General features: G+C 43.0%; 2 protein-coding genes across 18 annotated transcripts in view; one reads left to right on the top strand and one right to left on the bottom strand.

The window, feature by feature from the left end:
- The window catches only part of PREPL (prolyl endopeptidase like), a 22432-nt gene extending 16112 nt beyond the window's left edge, over window positions 1-6320 (top strand). For 4 of the 7 annotated variants that reach the window (XM_039568530.1, XM_019282306.3, XM_039568529.1 and 1 more), the window contains 2 exons: window positions 359-465; window positions 1302-6320. In XM_039568530.1, the coding sequence (XP_039424464.1) occupies window positions 359-465; window positions 1302-1382 (188 nt within the window). In that variant the 3' untranslated portion in view covers window positions 1383-6320. The remainder of the gene's footprint in view (window positions 1-358; window positions 466-1301) is intronic. The other 3 variants (XM_010393690.4, XM_010393689.4, XM_010393686.4) reach the window with 2 other exon arrangements.
- Window positions 2684-18122, bottom strand: SLC3A1 (solute carrier family 3 member 1). 11 transcript variants are annotated; one of them, XM_019282310.3, is made up of 13 exons: window positions 17191-18122; window positions 16364-16405; window positions 15956-16033; window positions 14952-15422; window positions 14034-14213; window positions 12908-13062; window positions 11780-11905; window positions 9454-9573; window positions 8609-8733; window positions 7218-7416; window positions 6337-6483; window positions 4188-4304; window positions 2684-3361 (listed from the first exon to the last, which is right to left on the bottom strand). In XM_019282310.3, exons 3-13 carry the CDS (start codon window positions 15981-15983, stop codon window positions 2921-2923), a joined length of 2109 nt encoding a protein of 702 aa, XP_019137855.1. In that variant the 5' UTR covers window positions 15984-16033; window positions 16364-16405; window positions 17191-18122; the 3' UTR covers window positions 2684-2920. The 11 variants fall into 11 exon arrangements, with proteins under 11 accessions (XP_019137855.1, XP_019137857.1, XP_019137859.1 ...); XM_019282312.3 differs by having other exon boundaries at window positions 17337-18122; XM_019282314.3 differs by having other exon boundaries at window positions 17387-18122.

The following is an 18122-nucleotide window of genomic DNA, read 5'->3' as shown; positions in this document are numbered from 1 at the left end:
ATTACCAAAAGAGGTCTTGAATAACCTTTTCTATATTTCATGATGCCCTGTCTCTGTGAGCAGCACAACTGCCCTGCTTGAGAAATTGAAGCAGGTGCTGCAGTTGTTGTTGTGCTCTTAGTTCAGGAAGAAAAAAGCATGTCTTTCCAAAAAGCCTCAGGGAGAACAAACACACTAGATGACCACTTTCCAAATATGGAGTTATTAGAAATACAAATAATTCATTCAGAAAGCCCCTCTATGATGCTCTCTTTCTTAAGGAATAATAGAAATTCTGTCAGGACAAGAAGGCAGAATTACCTATCCTTATACAATTCACATACCCACTTAATTTTTCCCTTGTTCATTCAATGTAAAGTGATCACCAGCTTCATTGTTCCAGGAAATTGGATTCCTAATATTATCTTAGATGTCCAGGCAAATGGCAGTCATTGTGATTCATCCTGGGAGCACTCACTGAATGAGGTATGGTCCTTTTACTGCACAGGTCCATAATGTGTTGCAGGGATGTGTCCCCTCATGGGATACTTCAGCATCAGTAGTTATTGAATGTATGTTTAAAGTATAAAGACAAACTGCTAGAGCAACTGCTGATTTTACATATATCTATATAAAAATATATAAAAATATATATATAATGTAAAACCCCAGCAATCTTTATATATAATTATATATATTTTTATATATATACTTGCACAGATATAAAAGACACAATGACAGAGCCAGATTATTGAAATAGCCTCAAAATAGTGTTCAATTCCCACTATAATGTGCTAAGAGCTTTGAATGAAAGGTTCCAAGTTGTGCAAAACATCGTTCCAGCAGGAAAAGTCTTGTTCTGTGGAGTATTAAGTGCTTAAAACTGTCATACTATTTACTCCCATCTTCCTCATGTGTAAAACATACGTGATGGGTTAGATCTTTACATTTTGAAATGCATGATCTGTGCTATCAAAGCTATTACAATTAGCTTTCAAGATTTTGCACTTCATACAAGCATGCATGTTAAAAGCAAAATACTGCCAAGACCTGACATATTTTTACTGATGTCTCAGACTGTCACAGTTGGATACAAATTTTATTACTCTTAATTTTAACAAATGCTAGAAAATGTTAATTTGGTGGTTGTGGCAGTTATCCCCAAGATGAATTCTTTCAGGAAAAGCAACATGCTGTCTTAAGGCAAGGTATTTCTTAGCATTAGTGTAGGAAAGAAAGATGATTGGAATAGCTGCACAAGAGCCTGAAAGTCTTTAGTGCAAAGAACTTTACTTTGTAATAAAATATTTTCATTATTTTAGGTTGCAAGACACCTTGCTTTTCTGAGCAGAGAACTTGAGGAAGTGTGCCATCCCCAACATCACAGCAAACCCTGCAAATAGCTGCTAAACACACTGACCACCTGGAAAACTTCGGGTCAGATTTGGATTTGTATGGAAAGCAAACACCTTCTCCAGAGGATCTCTCCTCTTGGGTCCCTGCTTTCTGGGCATAAGCACACAAAGCTGGGTGTGGCATTGCCTTAAAAAAATACAGACCAAGAACTGGATTTCTGCCTTGCCGGGCTGTGCAGAAGCAGCTCCCAGCAGAAATGAGTTTGTTCAGCAGCTCTGTTCACGTGAGCCAGCAGAGCAATGCTACACGAGCGGAGCTGGAGCACAGCAGTGGGCATGCAGAGCCTCACAGGAGGGCCACAGGCACCTGGCATAGGCAGCCTTCCTGTCTAAGGCATCTCTTGCAAGGCCACATCTTACACAAGGCAGTAAAACTCCTCTGAAGCATCTGATGTAGAAGTCTCGGTACTTCTAGAACTAATTCCCATACACAGGTGATGATGACTGCTGCCCTCTCTATCTCCACAGGAGCCATGGTGTACATGTGGTGGGATTGACCAAACTGCAAAGAAATGCACTCTCCAGAACTGGAATTTTAGCAGAACTCCTTGATCCAAGTACATCAAAAATCTTGCAGTTACCTCACCTAGCATGGTAATCTTAAGAAGGAGGTGCTAAAGTCCCTCAGGAGGACAGGATCAGTGTCTCAGAAGATGCCGGAGGATAAAACAAAGGGAACGCCCCCACTAAAGCAGCCCGATTCATAGCTTAGCTGCCCTCTGAGCAAGGCACTGATGTGCCTGCTGTGCACTGCTTCTTAAAAGAGATGTGGGGTGCACACCTACATCAACCACTGCAGGTGCAGCAAATGCAGGTGTATAAGTGTGACATTCGGTAGGGTTGGGTCAGCTGCTTCCTTTGAACTAAACTACACACCCCTCACCTCAGCCTTAGGGCAGGAAAAGAAATAAGAGAATGCAAATGTATTCTGACTCAGCAGGGAGGGGGACAATCAACTGGAAATGCAGTTCTGAGTGTGGAATTAGATATATCAGCTACATTTTGTTGTTCTTCTTACTAACTGAGGATAATCAGAGCTGTTAGATGTGAGAGAAGAGGTAAAACATCACAGTGATATACACTAGCCTTGCTTGTGTTTACCTCTTTTAGCAAATATAGGGCCACCCCTTTGGAATAAGTTTTACAAATCTGCAGACTTCTAAAAAGTTCAAGTGAACTGCCACAGGCTTGGGATTCCACAGGAGCACTTACAGACCAGCAACGCCAGGGTCAGCACACAGAAAGCAACTGTTCCCTCTCCTGCCAAAAACACATACTTAAACAGGACAGTTTTTTAGAACAGGTTTACTTTTCTTCTGCACAGACCCTAAGGAGCAGTTTATATCATACTTTTTCCTTTTCATCACGAATACAGATACAAGACAATTACGTATCTGATTTTTCAGGACATTTATCCTGTACACAAATAAAGTTTTAAAAGCCAAAGAAAATGAGTGGTTTTAGCATTTCCCTGAAACTAATATCTTCTAAATTAACATGAAAGCATAGGTATTCTACTCCTGTACTTAACAGTTCTTGTAGAGTAAATCAAAGGCCTTGGAATAACAAGCTTTTTCTGCCACAAAACACTTCCCTTGAAAAGCTTCCATAGTATGAACAGGCTTTGCTGTTTTATATTCAAGGACCAGGCCTTCTCCCATTTCAGTTTTAATTACTTTGGTATTGACCACTTCACCAGCATTGCTGAAATGAGTACTGAGTCTTATAACAGCTTCAGAGGGAAGGTTAGGAACTATGGCCTTCAGGTCTACTGTCGACTCCTGGCCGAAGTTGAGCACCATCATGAAGACTCTGTCTAACCCATCTATCTCCCTCACATAGGCAAACACATCACTGTCATTCCAGATGTGGCACATCCACCCTCGGTTCATGGGGAGCTCATTGTTCCGCAGCGAGGTCAGCGCTCTGTACAGACTCAGGGTTGAGTTGGACAAGGTGCTCTGGACCTGCAATAGTCAGCACCAACAGGGTCAGTCCTTGGCACTGCAGGGGGGAATACGACTCCCTCCTCACATCCACTCAGTCTGCTGAGAACGTGCCTATCAGAATTCCATGCTGACAATTATCCCTCTTCAAATCTGTCTGCAAATTTCACTGAAAAACTGCTTTTTCTTGTGCACTCCCTTGGCCTGTGTGGAGTGGCAGAGACAGAGGTTATTAGGCATAACAGTTCCCCAGCACTAATGTGATTGCTTCCTCCCACAGCTTCCTTTTCGTACTGTTGATTCAGGAGAAAGCCACAGCCATTGAAAGCTTGACACTGAATCTTTTTCGTTGAGTCCAGTCTACTGCAGTCACTGCAGTTTATTTCATGTTTTATATTTCTGCTATCTTAGATTTTTTTTTCTTCCTTTAATTTTGGTCAGCACTGTAGCTCTGCAAAATCTGTTTGATTCACTGCTCTGCTTATGTTAGAGTTGGTCTAGGTTAAGTTCTCGTTACAAAGCCAGTGCGTTCTTTAGCAATAGAAATGGGGGGAAAAAGAGACCAGTTTTCAATTTAATATCAAAAGGATTAAAAGGATGTTAAAGAGCCAAATTGCCACATCAACATCATAATTGTAGTTGCTCTGCTTAAATTAATATAGATAAAGTAGGCTCCTTGTTGTGCAAGGATTTCCTTTTCTAATAAAACTTGTGAGGATTCAGTGCTTTTTTTTTTCCCTTAAGTTTGTTCTTATTGCCAGTGCCCACTACTAAAAGGAAACCAGAGCAAAACAGATAAATTAAAATATCTGTAGACCATTAGTTTGTCACATCTGTAGATACCTACTTCCACATTTACACTTTGGTAGTCAGAGTTAACAGGTAACCAGCTGCTGTTGCCTTCAGTAAAACCAGCATTAACTTCTCCATCCCACTGCATGGGGGATTTCTCTGGGAGGGTCACCTAGAAAATAAAGTGGTGATTAGCATATTAAAAATTATTCTTTGAATAGCACGTTCTCACATCTCCCAAATTAACACCATTTCAGTATTGCTTCCTGTGGTTTACGTTAAAATTTCATGAGGATGTAATTGTGGTCCAAATCTAAGGACAAAATGAGAACCAAGACAGTTCCTGAAATGGAGAGGAGTGGATCATCTCAGATACAGCATCACTGGGTAAAACATGGAATTCCCAAATGACTCTTGCTGGAGTTGTCATCCTTTGCAACAGATGGTTGGATAAAAGTTTACTGATGACAGCCAGGATATTCTGATAAATATCTAGACATGCAGTGAGTGAATATGTGAGGTAATGAGTCCTTAGAAGAGGTGTTGTTAAAATAACAGTGAACAACAAGTAAGTGCTGTTTGGGGTCTGTTCTTTTGTAACTATTGCACTTTTCACCCCAGAACTTTTCAAGCTTGCATTTGCAAGGGGTACAATTTTGACAGGACCGTTTGTGTTAGAAAGGTAAAATTATTATTTCCAAGTGCAAAACTATTGAAAACTGGCTTTTAGCTGATTAAAAAGTGTCGATGTAAAAAAAAGTCTGAAGTTCTCATTTTGAAGAAATCAGAAAAAATTCTGAAAAAGCTTCCTCATTGTTATTGAAGAGCTGCCAAAAGATCTGACACTTAAATTTAATGATATAAGAGGGCATAAAATATTTTGCACATACTTTGAATGTTTGTTTTCCATGAAAACTGTTTTTCATATAAAGGACACTTTTCAATACAATCTGTCAGAACAGCAGCCTAACAAAAGAAATTGTCACTTTGCTTTGTGACATTATAAATAATGGGTTTCTCCTTTTTAGCATATTCTGAAAAGCAGGGGGAAAAAAATCTTAAGTTTTCAACACTGGTAACACTGCCTCTCATCTTTACCTCTTTCAGCATCTCCTGCAGTGTTTTAAATGCTGGGGCTATAGACTATATCATCCTGAGCAAATACTCTCCCATCTTCCTAAGACACCCATTAATCAGGGAACCTTCCTCTCCAGACTGAGTGAACGGTGGGTTTGCATTGTTCCAAAGCCGTGAGCCACAGGGTAGCCACTAAAAGAGAGTGAACCCTGAGGAGCTCAGGGTGAGCCACTTTTCTTAAGAGAATCACTCTGTCAGCAGTAATCGGCAGCAGCAAGAAAATGCAGGGGATACTTTGACCTAGGGGTTTCTCAGAGGAAATGAGATTTCCTTTTAAATCAGAGAATCATTTCCTCACATCTGAATCAGACAACCCTGGAGATGATCCTGTGCTTCAAGTACCTCTTTCCCTTTGATACAAAGCTAGCCCATGCCATTTCCTAACTCTGTCAGAGGCTGCCTCATTCCTTAACAGAGGCTTTCCACAGGGAAACCGGCATCTGCCATAGAACCATGTTCTCATGGTGCTCAAATACGGTCAGGAGAGGCAGAGATGAGCTGTTCCCTTTTGGGACAGAGTATGCATGACAACCAAAAGCCACTTCTGCCTGCCGCCAGGCAGCCTCCCCTTTGTGCAGATCCCTTCTTCTGAGCTTGGGCACACTCATGACAGCCGTGGCTTGGACAGAATCAGAACCATGACTTCCTTTAAATCACAGCCAGGAAATAATGGACTCTGACGTAATGATGAGGGCACTTCCATGGGAGGAAGGAGATGACTCAGTTCCTCTTCCCTCATATGACTGCAGCACACCTCTCCTAACCACTTGCTGTCCTTTCTGCTGAAGCAACGCTGCTGCAAACCATGCAAGACTGATCTGGAGAAGGACAGAAATCAGGATCCATAACTGAAGTCTACCAGTTCAGACACACATCAAGGCCTTGGTTCTGGTCTCTGGCCTGGCCATTTCTACATGCTGTACAGTGGTTTGCCATGAGGAACATGGAAAACCATTTAAGCAGTGAGGAAGACTGGGTTTGGTTAACAAAAGTTCTTGTATTTTTGAATGTTCTGTTACTTGGAACTAAACAACAACAGGACCAGAGTTTACACGTTCTTCACTTACATTTTCTGACACAATGTTCTCCATGCCTATTTCTTCACCATAGTAAGTTACAGGAGTACCAGGGAGGGTTAAGAGCAGCATGTTCATGACATTGACGTACTCCTTCCCAATCCGAGTTGAAATCCGCGCAGCGTTAGGGCTTCCAACCTGACGAAAACATTCTGTTAAACACATGTTATAAGATTTCATGTCTATGTGAAATTAACTAATTTAACAAAGGTAGTAAATATTTTGGGGGTTTTCTTTCCCTTCCAGGGCTGTGAGGTCCATTATGTTTATCTTGGTGCCACTACAAACTTCTGTCACAAAAAATTTAATACACAGAAGTCCTGCCAGCAGCACATGAGGCAGAAGTGAGGAAGAGATGACAAATAACAACTCTCCCTGCTTACAGGTCCCTGCTATTTTTTCTGCTGTGTGAGGACCGCTCTGCTTGCTTTGAAAAAATCCCTTGGACATTCCAAACATGCTTCCTAGGAAAGAGGAGCAATGTTTTATGTTAACTGCCCTCCACTGCCTTCTCTGCCCTGGCCCTGGGTCGGTTCAACAATCTATTGCAGTGAGTCAGTTTATGGTCAAAGATAATTATCCCAATTCCATTCTCACTGGTGTTTCAGCCATTGGAGACACTGAGGGAGAGGCATGATCATAAATTCCCTTCTGTCATCCTTGCATGGGGAGTGGTACTATTATTGATGGGCAGGAGAGCCGGACAGTGCCAAGGACTCCAACTACAGCAGCTGGAAGTTTTCACAAGGACAGGGACTGTAGCTCAGCCACGAGCTCAGGATGCTGCTGATCCCACTGAAATCAGTGTGTGTATGGTTTCTGTCACCTACAGGAACAAGCCCTTCCTATGAGAGTTGGTCTAGAACTCTTACTGCCCAGTTTGGCCATTTTCCTGCAGGCATGTTTTTCATCCACAAGTCGACAGCTTCAAAAATGCTGTTGCCCGATAGATTTTTCATGTTAATTAGGTTGAAATTGAGGGGAAAATCTGCTTCTTGGATAAAAGTCGTTCCATAATACATCATTGTTGCTTCAATGTCTTCCTTTTCATCATCATCAGTACCCATAAACCTACAAAGTAGTACACAAATAGCTTTTTTGGCTCATTTTTCGTTACACAGAACAGAATAAAGCTAGAAATGGTTGGACGCAGCATTAAGAATTACGTTAACTTCCCCCTCCCCATCAAAAAAGATTAATATAGAGAAACAATATTTTGGAAAGCACACAAGGAATCAAGGAGAAATACTTCTTGGAAATTGCTGGAGAAAAATCTACAAGAGTCAACACAAGGCTAAAGTATCTGACTGAGGTCATATCTTTCTGAATCCACAGCCACACAGTCCATTCCAGCAATTTCCATGCTTTCCTTCACAGAAGAGGACCTGGGGGTCCCCCAAGTTGACCACGAGCCATCCATGTGCCCTTGCAGGTGGCTCATGGCATCCTGGGCTGCGTTAGGAGGAGTGCTGCCAGAAGTGAGGGAGGTAATCCTTCCCCTTTTCCCTGTCACTAGGGCCATTAGGGACTGAAACATCTCTCCCAGGAGGAAAGGCTGAGAGGTGGGGATGCTCAGCCTGGGGAAGGGGAGCCTCAGGGGGATCTCATCCATGTATGTAAATACATGAAGGGAGGGTGCAAAGGTGGCAGAGCCAGGCTCTTTTCAGTGGTGCCCAGTGCCAGGGCCAGACGCAATGGGTACAAACGGAAACACAGGAAATGTGTTTCCCTATGAACATCAGAAAACTTTTCCACTGTGAGGGCGACTGAGCCCTGGCACTGGTTTCCCAGAGAGGTTGTAGAGTCCCCATTATTGGAAATGTTCCAAAGCCATCTGGACAAATTCCTGGGCAATTGGCTCCAGGTGGCCCTAATGAGCAGGGGGTTTGGACCAGAGAACTTCAGGAGGTCCCTTCCAAATTCCACCATTCTGTGATTCTAACACTCTCTGTGTGTCTCACTTGAACTACACTATTAAAACTATACAATAAATCAGGTACGGAGCTGATGAATTGCAGCATCTCTGTGTTAGAAAGGTTCCCTTTTCTGCTCAGCTTTGTAGAGTCCATAGATGGAGCAGACCTAACAGGGCCATCTCCTTTCCTTTCTGCACACACTGGGGAAGAGACAATACAGCCTATGCACTGCTATCTGCATTGGAGGATTTGCATTTCTATGGCATATTATGCTATTAAAAAACCATTTTATTGCTAGCAAGAGGGTGAGGAATATTAGAGAAGAACTGGCCAGCTGTGCTGGTTACCTGTATCTGCCAGGCTCTCTGCTGAACTGATTCATGGTGTGACGGAAGCCACGGATGATGTCATGCAAACCAACTTGCGTGGTCGTGTAGTCATGGTAGAGCTGGGAATAGGCTGTGATACTCTCCTTAAAGCAGGGTATAGTATTTCACATTAGTTGACCAATATTTTAGGTTTCAGAATTCTCCAAATTCTTCCCATCCTTTCCTGAGAGTGCACCAGCCCACAAATTTTTATGGACATGAGTTCAGCATGCTGACACTAACAGCACAGAGCTGAACTGCACTCAAGGAACTCTAGAGTAGCAGAGGACTGATAATTTTGGATCCCATCCTTCAGCAGGGAAAGCCCACCCACAGCACTAGCCAACAGAGCCCATCTGGAGCAGTGAGCACAGCAGGTGCTGTGGCCTCACAGAAGGCTGGAAAGATGGACAATACCTTGGTAAGGTAGCCCAACACCACCACTATGTTGGAGCTGACCAGCTGTCTGTGATCCCCAGCTCCACAGGAGAACAATGTCTTAGTGCTGGCACTATCTGGGAATATCACCAAGTTTGTTATCAGAGCAAAAGCAAATAGCATAAACAACAGTGAATGTGCCTGGTCACCTCTCACTGTGACAAGCTACCTATACCAGTGGTTTTTAGTTTTGTTCCAGTTCTTACTGGGGCTTCTTTCTGGTGAGTGCTCTCTCTGCAGAGTGCTCAAGACCCACCTGCCTTCCAAGGGACGTGGCTGACCTGATTTTCCTACAGCCACAATCAAGCCCCAAAAGAGTCAAACCAGACACTCTTTTCTCTGTAGGAAATGCAGGAAAGAAAGCAAAGACAGAACATATACATTACTCCATTCTGAGACTTGTTCACTGGAGGCTCATCTCGGAGATGTGTTGCTTCTAAGAGAAATTTAACAGCGCCCAAACTAAATCCATCAACTCCTTTGCCGAGCCAAAATTCTATAATATCCTAGACAAAGGTAAAAATTGAAAAGTCCGAGTGAGCCCACCCCATTTAAAATAGTATACCCTTAAAAAGAAAACTAAACTTGTAAGGAGGTGTTAATACACAACAATTTTTTAATTTGTACTTCAAATTTTTCTAGAAGCTAAAGTGAATCACATTGATCTAAGGTCAAATTAATAGTTAAATAAAGTATGTCTTATTATTTCACTCAGTACAAAAAAGAAACAGACTGGTCTGTAACTTCTCCCATAATTCAGAAGACCAAAGCCAGGGCATGACTCGCTAAAATCAGTTTCTAATCTCATTCATCAACACAATTGGGCTCGTGCTAAGTGCTGTTGTTGATAAACACTCGTCATGGCTGCACACAATTAGAACACATTGATTCAAATATACAGGAATATGTTGTTCTGCACAAACCTTGTGCCACCAATTTTCTTTTACACAATAGAGATCTTGAAACATTTGTTCTCTCTTATTTGACTGGTGTAATTTTTTTAGCTTTATTTTCTGACTTTTTTGTTGATTTGCAGGAACACGAAAAATTATTATCCAACAATTACAAATGCTACTTATTTGAAATTTCATTATCAAATTCCAACATTCGTCACTATCAGTAAAATTATCTCCTACCTCAGTAACTATCATATTACTACAGTTTTAATTGCCCTAGTTTTAACAAAAACCTCCAAAGTTCAGTCCCTCTTGAGTGGTTTCAGCAAATGTCCTTTTAGATGTGATATTCGTCTTCATCTGAGGAAAAATCCATTTTTTATATATTTTTAAAGATGTCTATTGAATTGCCTTTTTTTAAATGTATGAAGAACACTTGTCTGAACAGGCTGGAGTAGAATTAGTCCACACTCAAGCTGTACAGAGTTTTGTTTGGCAAATAAAGACTCAGCCTCACTGAGCTGCACTTTCTGGTAGCACCACTGTGAAAGCATCAGCTCTCAATACAGTGCCTGTCCAATACTGAACCTACCCAAAAATGTTCATGCTTATACCTGTGCTCAGCACAAAGGCAACCCCCCGTATCAGCACTGCAAACATCAAGCACTGACGTGGTTCTCACTGGCACCAACCTACGTCTATGCACACGTGAAAGCCACAACATGCTGGTGGCTGAGTTTGGCTGTTCTTGGGTGCCCGAAGACTTGAGCTTCTCTGCAAAAGTCCATTTGCTTCCTGCTCAGTCCTCCCAACCTTCTGGAACAGGATTTTGAATTAAAATACTAGACAAAGATTATTCTTTAACGTGATGTTCATACACATTTACCAAAGGTTGGTGTTACCAACCCAAACTTCCAGCTTTTATGTATTCTTCTTTTTTTTTTTTTTTTTGCATAGGAAATGCAGCATCTCTTTGCTATTGGAGCTTCAATAATCCAAGTACCATTTTGAAAAATTAATTAGGACTAATAAAAAGCATGTGCAATGCTATGAGAAAAAAAAAGTGCAAATGGCAAGATGTGGGATTAAGGGAAGTATCAAGACACAGAGAGGTTTCTCACAGAGTTCTTCAAGGACCAGTCTTAAAAGCAGTCTCATTTCATATTTGAGTTAAAAAGTATGGCCAGAAGTGTTTTCTTTCCTCGAGCTCATGTAGTACCCACTTGGTGAGGGGAGAGGCCCCACAGAGACCATCCCAGGAGGACTGGGCAGCTGTGAAGACCAGCGCCAAAGAAATGCACCACAATTCAACAGGACAAAGTAGCAAATGCTTAAGGAGTCACTTAAACACTTGAAGTAGCTGTGCTACCTGCTGAGGGATAACTTAAAGGAAGGGGGGAAAAGAAGCAGCAGTTGTCAGGCTCCCCATGTTCAGGCTCACATCCCTGTATCTTAATGAATTCCACATTTTCTGCTGGGACACCACCACCACCACTCTCACTGTGAAAACACTCATTTTTCCCCTGGAAAGTCGTCAGACATGCAGACAGATCGAAACTCACTATCTCCCCCTTATCCACAATCCCAGGCATTCCTTGTAATTCAAATCTGCATTGCCTCTGCTTTCCTGGAAATGCAAACATCTCTCTGCTAAAACAAGGTGCCATCCCCCCATTTGCTGGGCTAATTAACAGCGCTCTGTATCAACAGAGATAAAAACTTCTCTGCACTTGGGTAAGTCAGTCTGCACAGGCTTCAGTGCAAGAGCTGCTTTGCTGTTGGCTCAGGAGCAGTGGGTTTCATACTTCATACTCACCTGGATTTCTTGTTGGACAGCAACGTTGCGAAAATTTAGGTCAGGCTGTTCCTTCCCAAACTGATGGAAATAACATTGCTTTCTCATGTCGTCAAACTGCCAGCTGGAATTCCCAAAGACACTCACCTGCTCATCCAAGGGAGGGAGATAATCAGAACTACTAATTTAACAAACATTTCCTCCTGTGCAGACATTAAAATGTGGGGCACTACAAGCATAAAATAAAGCACAAAGTGCCTAATCAATGGACTACATTTTGAGCAGATTTTGGTACTTGTGATTTTAATTTCTTTTTCCCACTAGTTGCTCTCCCTTTAGTTGTGCTTTGCCACATGTATTTCTTGTTCAGCATTGTGGGGAATTATCTGGAATAGAGGGGAAAACATGGGTAGGAGCATTTATTTTGGAATTGCTTCTCCTAAAGCTTATTAACAATAGCTTTAGTTAACTTAGAGCTTTCTGCAATCCAATATTATCCCTTTGAAGTGCAAACAACAGTCAACATCTTAAAAATGTTAAACTTTATCACCATCTCTGTAATAAAAATTTCCAAAAGCTAAGATAGCTCTTAAGACTCTAAAGAGAAATTACACTAACTCATACAAAGTACTAATTCCACCTTGAGTTTTTAGAATATGCAAGTTCCTAATCATGCTCCCACCAGTTCAAATCTAAAATAAACCTATTTGAAATAGGCAACACATCTTCTGGCCTGATCACTTTACAGGAAAAAGGAAAAAAGCCAAGATCACATTGTTTTGTTTCCTTCCCCACCGTGATTTCAGAGGAGCTGACACACAGTTTGTAGAGCAAAATACCCATACACAGACGGGGGCATGTGTGAACAACTTGTGCACAGCCTTTTTTTGTGGGTGTTTGTTTCATGAATGAAGAAGGTGAAGGTGAAGAAACAAAATTAATTTTTAAAATTCCACTTGAAGTAGGAACTTTTCCCCTGACCCCCCAACCTCGTTTAAATCTTAATCTGCACTAGCTCACGTAGTAACATCAGTTTGTACCTCTCACCAGGCATTTAAAACCCCACGTACACTGGGACAATCATGTTACAGCTGCTTTTGCTCTGTGGCATCCAGCTCGGGATGTGCATGTGTCCCTTCCCATGTTTACCCAGTTGTTGGGAGGAATGACTGAGCCAGCAGCCTGCGTGCAGTCCTGCCAGATGTAGTAGTCTGTGTACTTCCCAGTCCGATTGCGGCTCAGCTGAAACCACCGGTGTTTGTCACTTGTGTGGTTTGGTATTAAATCCATTATCACCTTTAGCCCTTAAAAATAAAATCAAAAACATAAAAAATCCAACCAACCAACAAAACCCCACATTAATAAAACCCCAAACTACAACATTACATTTAGCCTTTTAAAACAACGTTAATAATTTTTCTGAATGCAGTATCAGAGGTATTTGGCCATGTTCCATGCCAGAGGTCTGGTGAAGGAGAGAGGCAAAAAACAAACAAACAAACAAAAAAAACCCCCCAAAAAGTACCAGACTACCAAAACAGTTAGACTAACTGGAGTTTGCAAGTAGCCGGAACACAGCTTGGGAGGGAAAGAAGGGTGAAGAAAAAAATCAGAACAGATTTCTGCTGTTATGAGCCACTTCCACTAACTCTGACTTCAACATCTGTCTCACACCTCACAGGTGGGAAAGGTACTTCACCGGTCTAGCATCAGTGAACACACATTCTTCATCACCCTTCCTGAAGACCAGACATTTTACTGAAACCTCAAACATTTCAGACTGGCAAATCATTTTCCACTCAGCTCAACAGCTGTAAGGAGAAACACCTGAGCAAACATTTGGTCTGAGGCATGAACGCACCAAAGCAAGGGTGCAAGGGCAGGAAGGAAGCGTGTGTTCCCTCGTGTTCAGTCAGACAGAACTGCACCTCTGCTTGATCCCAGCCTTTCAATGCCTGTAAGACGTGCCTGAGGGAGCATGGAGAGGTGCCAGCCCACCACCCACAAACATCCTCCTTGCAGAGGACATGCAGCCGCCCTGTGCCCTCTGTCCTGCTCCCAGCACTGCCCCAGAGCTGAAGGGCAGGAAACAGCAACCACGGAGCTCACGGAGCTGTGGAGCTGCCTTGTACCCTTCGCTGCCACCTCCATCTGCTCCTGCTCAATGCCACCACGGGGGGATTGCCAGGTGCACAAACTCAAGTCTCACATTACAACCTTGCACTAGAAGGTCCCTCTTTTGAATAGAGTTACTTTGCTTGGAGATGCAGCTTACCTCTGTCATGTATGGCTGCAATCAGATTCTCAAAATCTCTCATTGATCCAAAAATGGGATCAATGTCATAGAAGTCTTCAGCTCCATATCCAAGATCTTTTAAAGGGGACTTAAAGAAAGAGGTGATCCAGACGGTTTTTATATTCAAATATGTAATATGGTCCAGTTTTTCTTGGATACCTATTTAAAAACAAAAGGACATCATCTGTTCAGAAAAGACAAAAGATTTTTGTTTAATTGAGTTGGCCATGGGCTCTCAAAGATGGCACACAGGTTCCTTTATCCTCCTGACATGTTACCACTGGTGTGCAACCACAGAAACAGTTTCTGCCCTTCACTTGCCAGTACTGTACAGTGTGGCTATCACTTCTTGTTTAGAAATGCATCGTCCATTTTGGTGTTGTGCCTTCCCTTTCTGCAGGGCAGTCTCAGCTCAGCTACTGATAAGAGGCATTGCCTCCTTGCTACTGGGTGCCCCATCTCCACGCATTCTTATGAGCTGATAACACCTAGACCATGAAGAAAACAAGAAGTAACACATCTTTCTCCCCTCTTTGTCAGTTTTAGTTTTCCTTAGGAAAAGCAGCCAATCAAACATGACCAAGTGCTCCTGACTGACCTCAGTTTCGTGGAGGTATCTGACTCCAATGGCAGCTGTGCTGCTGCTTGCTCTCAGCACCATTTCTAACCTCTCTTCTAACTCCAGGCTTAGACTTAACTTGAGCAAGCAACTCCTGGATTTATTCACGACAATGTGAGTTGCCATTAACGTTGTCAGACAACTTTACTTACTTCTCTCCATTAGGGTGGCTTTGTCTATTGGACTGTACTCTCTTATTGGCTTTGCTTTTTATATACACTCATACACAGACAACTGTTACACAGCTCTGCACACAGCAAGAATGAAAACTGACCCACCTTTCAGATCCCCATTCCCATCCATGTTGCTGTCCTTGAAGGAACGAGGATAGATCTGATAAATAGGACTAGCCTGCCACCAGTCAAGGCACCTTGGAGAGAGAGCGATGATCGCAATGGTAGCACACACAAGCGCAATGGAACCAGCAATTATGAGCCAGAAGAGGATCTCCCTGGTGACTCTGTAGCAGGCTTGGCTGGAGAACTGCAGCAAGACTTCCTTTGGCATCCCAGCATAAGGCTTCAATAGTGTCTCCTCCACAGCCACAGGGTCCACATCAATACTGCACGGTTTTGGCATTTCTTCTTCACTACTGGTGTCCGTCTCCTTGTCCTCAAAAGCCTCATTTTGAACAAATCCATTGTTCTCCACACCTCCCTTCTCACTCAGCTCCATAGGTAAACTCCTAGCTTCCACCTCAACTGTTTTACTTGACAGGTCTTGTCCTGGAGACTCTGGCCACAGCACCTCTGTTCAGTGAAATGAGAAGCAGTGCAATTAGCTACCTGGGTTGATAATCAATCCTGACCAACTGCTCAAAGTTCAAAAAATGGACAAAAAGGGCAAAGTGCTCCCGATTTTCTGCACATTCGGCATCTTCAGCAAGATAACAAAATGCTGCAAGAAAGGACAGTCCTCCCAGGAAGTAAAGCCTACTGTTGGTACCAGCTGAGCAGTTATGTTTACTCTTGCTCTCTCCAGTACACCACCCTTCTCATCCTTTTGACAGCAGGGGGAAATTCAGGTTTTACCACTATCAGATCTAGTAAATATGCAGCTTTCCAGACTGGTCATAGTCTCCCCTGCCTGAAGGAGTCTGAATATGGGTAATTTAAATACGGACAGCAGGAGAATGAAGTGTTGGCAACCACTGGCCCAAACACAACAACACAAAGTAAGGAGAAAAGATTCAAAGGCTGGTGGTGCGTCCTTTTCGCAGTGTAAGTAACCCGCCCCAGCCCACCCCCACCTCCTAAGCACTAACAACTGCTACGGTACATACCGATCCCGCGACTCACACCGGGGTACATGTGGAGGATTGCTACGCCCAGAGCCAGCCCCGGGGCAGGACAGGATAGGTCTGCACAGGCACAAGCAAGACTCAAGAGAAAAACCCACTGCCCACTACTAAAATCCATCCCCCCCATTTAAAAGAAAAAAGAAAAAAAAATAAAAAAGAAAAAAAAATGTTTAAAGGAACCTTTCCCTTCTCCCTCTTCCCCCCTTTGTACTACTCTAAGCAGGAAGAACATTGCCCAAAGTCTACACAAACATGCACATCTGTGTGCCTCAAGCCCCAAGTGCCTGAAGGCAGCGAGCCCGAATCCATCAAGACATCTCCTCCCAGCATACGAAAGAATAAAGAAAGCAATACAGATTTGCCCTATCACTTGTAAAAGTTAACTCCTACCTGTGACCACAGGGTCAGGGTCCTAGGGAAACTCATGGACAGCTGCAGTGGAGACAAGGTTGGCTTGTGACTCAAAAGAAGTGTTTGTTATGTTTGCCTCAAGCTATGCAAGAAGTTGATAAACTACAGATTGTAAAAAGTCCAGCATGCAATATTCAAATTACTCAAAAATGTGTTATTTCTTCAGTAGCTGAGCTAAGAGCAGGTAATTGATGATGACAGATTTAATCTTTTTCTTCCTCTTCCTAACAGCAGTGCCTGGCAGCGACCTCAGCTCGTGCAGTGTCAGGCAGCTGCGGGAGCATCTGAGATAACAGCAGTGGTGTCAGTACCTGTAATTCAGTATTACCAGGAAACCCAGAAGGGGAAATTATTTGATAATTTCACTCCCATTTAATGGCTCTACAATCTTAACATCATCATATCAGTAAGCTGTAAAAGTTTCTAGGCGTGTACTGCACACTCAGGGTGTACACTTGTATTCAGCACAACGCCAGTGACTCCTCACCCCATTTCAGTTGTTTCATTTCAATGATTTAACTTTCAATTAAAGGAGAAAAGGTGTAAATAGAGGATTTTTTTTAGACTGCATCAAATACACTGCAAGACCTGGTACTCCCCAGCTTGCTTTTTCCCCCCCAAACTCAGAGGTTTAAAAGTGCCCATAGCTTCCTGCACATACAAAAGCTCCCTCAATCACCCAAGCCCAACAAAGCAAGTCAGAGGCAAGAGCAAGCGATGGCCAAAACACAGCAATCTGCCACAGATACATGGGTCACACAAGCCAAGGAGACTCAGGACAGTCAGGTGCAGAGTATTACACCCACCAATACTGCTGGAATCGAAGACGGGAAACTAGTTACAAGCGAGTATTTCAGCTCCCTCCCATCTCTTTTCTTTAAGCCAGTAAACTTTCTGATGATTATTGCCTGCATGGACAAACTTGCTTGATCTAAGGACATAGGCAGCTTACCCTTGGCACACATACTTGTACAACTGATAAAGGCCAATTTAGTATCTCACTAGTCAGAAGCTGCCGCTGCTCTCTACGCGTGGTTGGGAAACCATTCCTTTCCCCTTATTGGAGCATCTTGCAGGAGCAGCCTGCTCTGTGAATCCCGCTGTGCGAAAGCTGTGCCTTCAAAAGAGCCCCTCGTGTCCTAATGTAATCCCCAAGTAACATTAAAGGCTTATTTATACCTTAAGTAGGGCAGATCGTGTCTTAATTGCCAAGCGTCTGGCTGAAAAGAGGAGGATTATAGTGCTCTGGTAGATAAATGCAGCACGCAGGAGGCGCAGGCCGTGGATAGATGAATCCAGATGAATCCATGTGTGCCATCTCCGCTGGCTGCAGGGCATGCAAAGCTCAGCGACACACTCACTGGGAGGTTAAAACAGAACATAAGCCATGCTGGAAACTACCAAGTGGCGGTGCTGGTGAACACACAGAGTTTGTAGGGTCGGACTGAGCGGGCTCCCAGCCACACTGCAGTCGTGTTTCACATCAGCTCCGCGTTGCTCCATGAGAAGAGCTGAAGCGCAAGCAGGTACCAGCGGAACACAGGTACACTTAGGGTAGACACCTAAATCCTAAAAATTCCTCTAGAAAGCCTGGAGGTAATACACAAGCCAAGGAGCTTAAAATAGGTCTGGATGATCAACTACCACAGAGCCAGGAGAACAAGCCCAAGAATCTGGTATTGTCTCCTGTATGATTTTCCTCACAGACTAAAAATAAAACCACACAGGTATTTTGTTG

The sequence above is a fragment of the Corvus cornix genome, chromosome 3, assembly GCF_000738735.6.
Source record: "Corvus cornix cornix isolate S_Up_H32 chromosome 3, ASM73873v5, whole genome shotgun sequence".
In the NCBI taxonomy this organism is placed as follows: domain Eukaryota; kingdom Metazoa; phylum Chordata; class Aves; order Passeriformes; family Corvidae; genus Corvus; species Corvus cornix.
The sequence above is the reverse complement of the archived record's forward strand: the minus strand, read 5'-3'. Positions and strand labels throughout refer to the sequence as shown.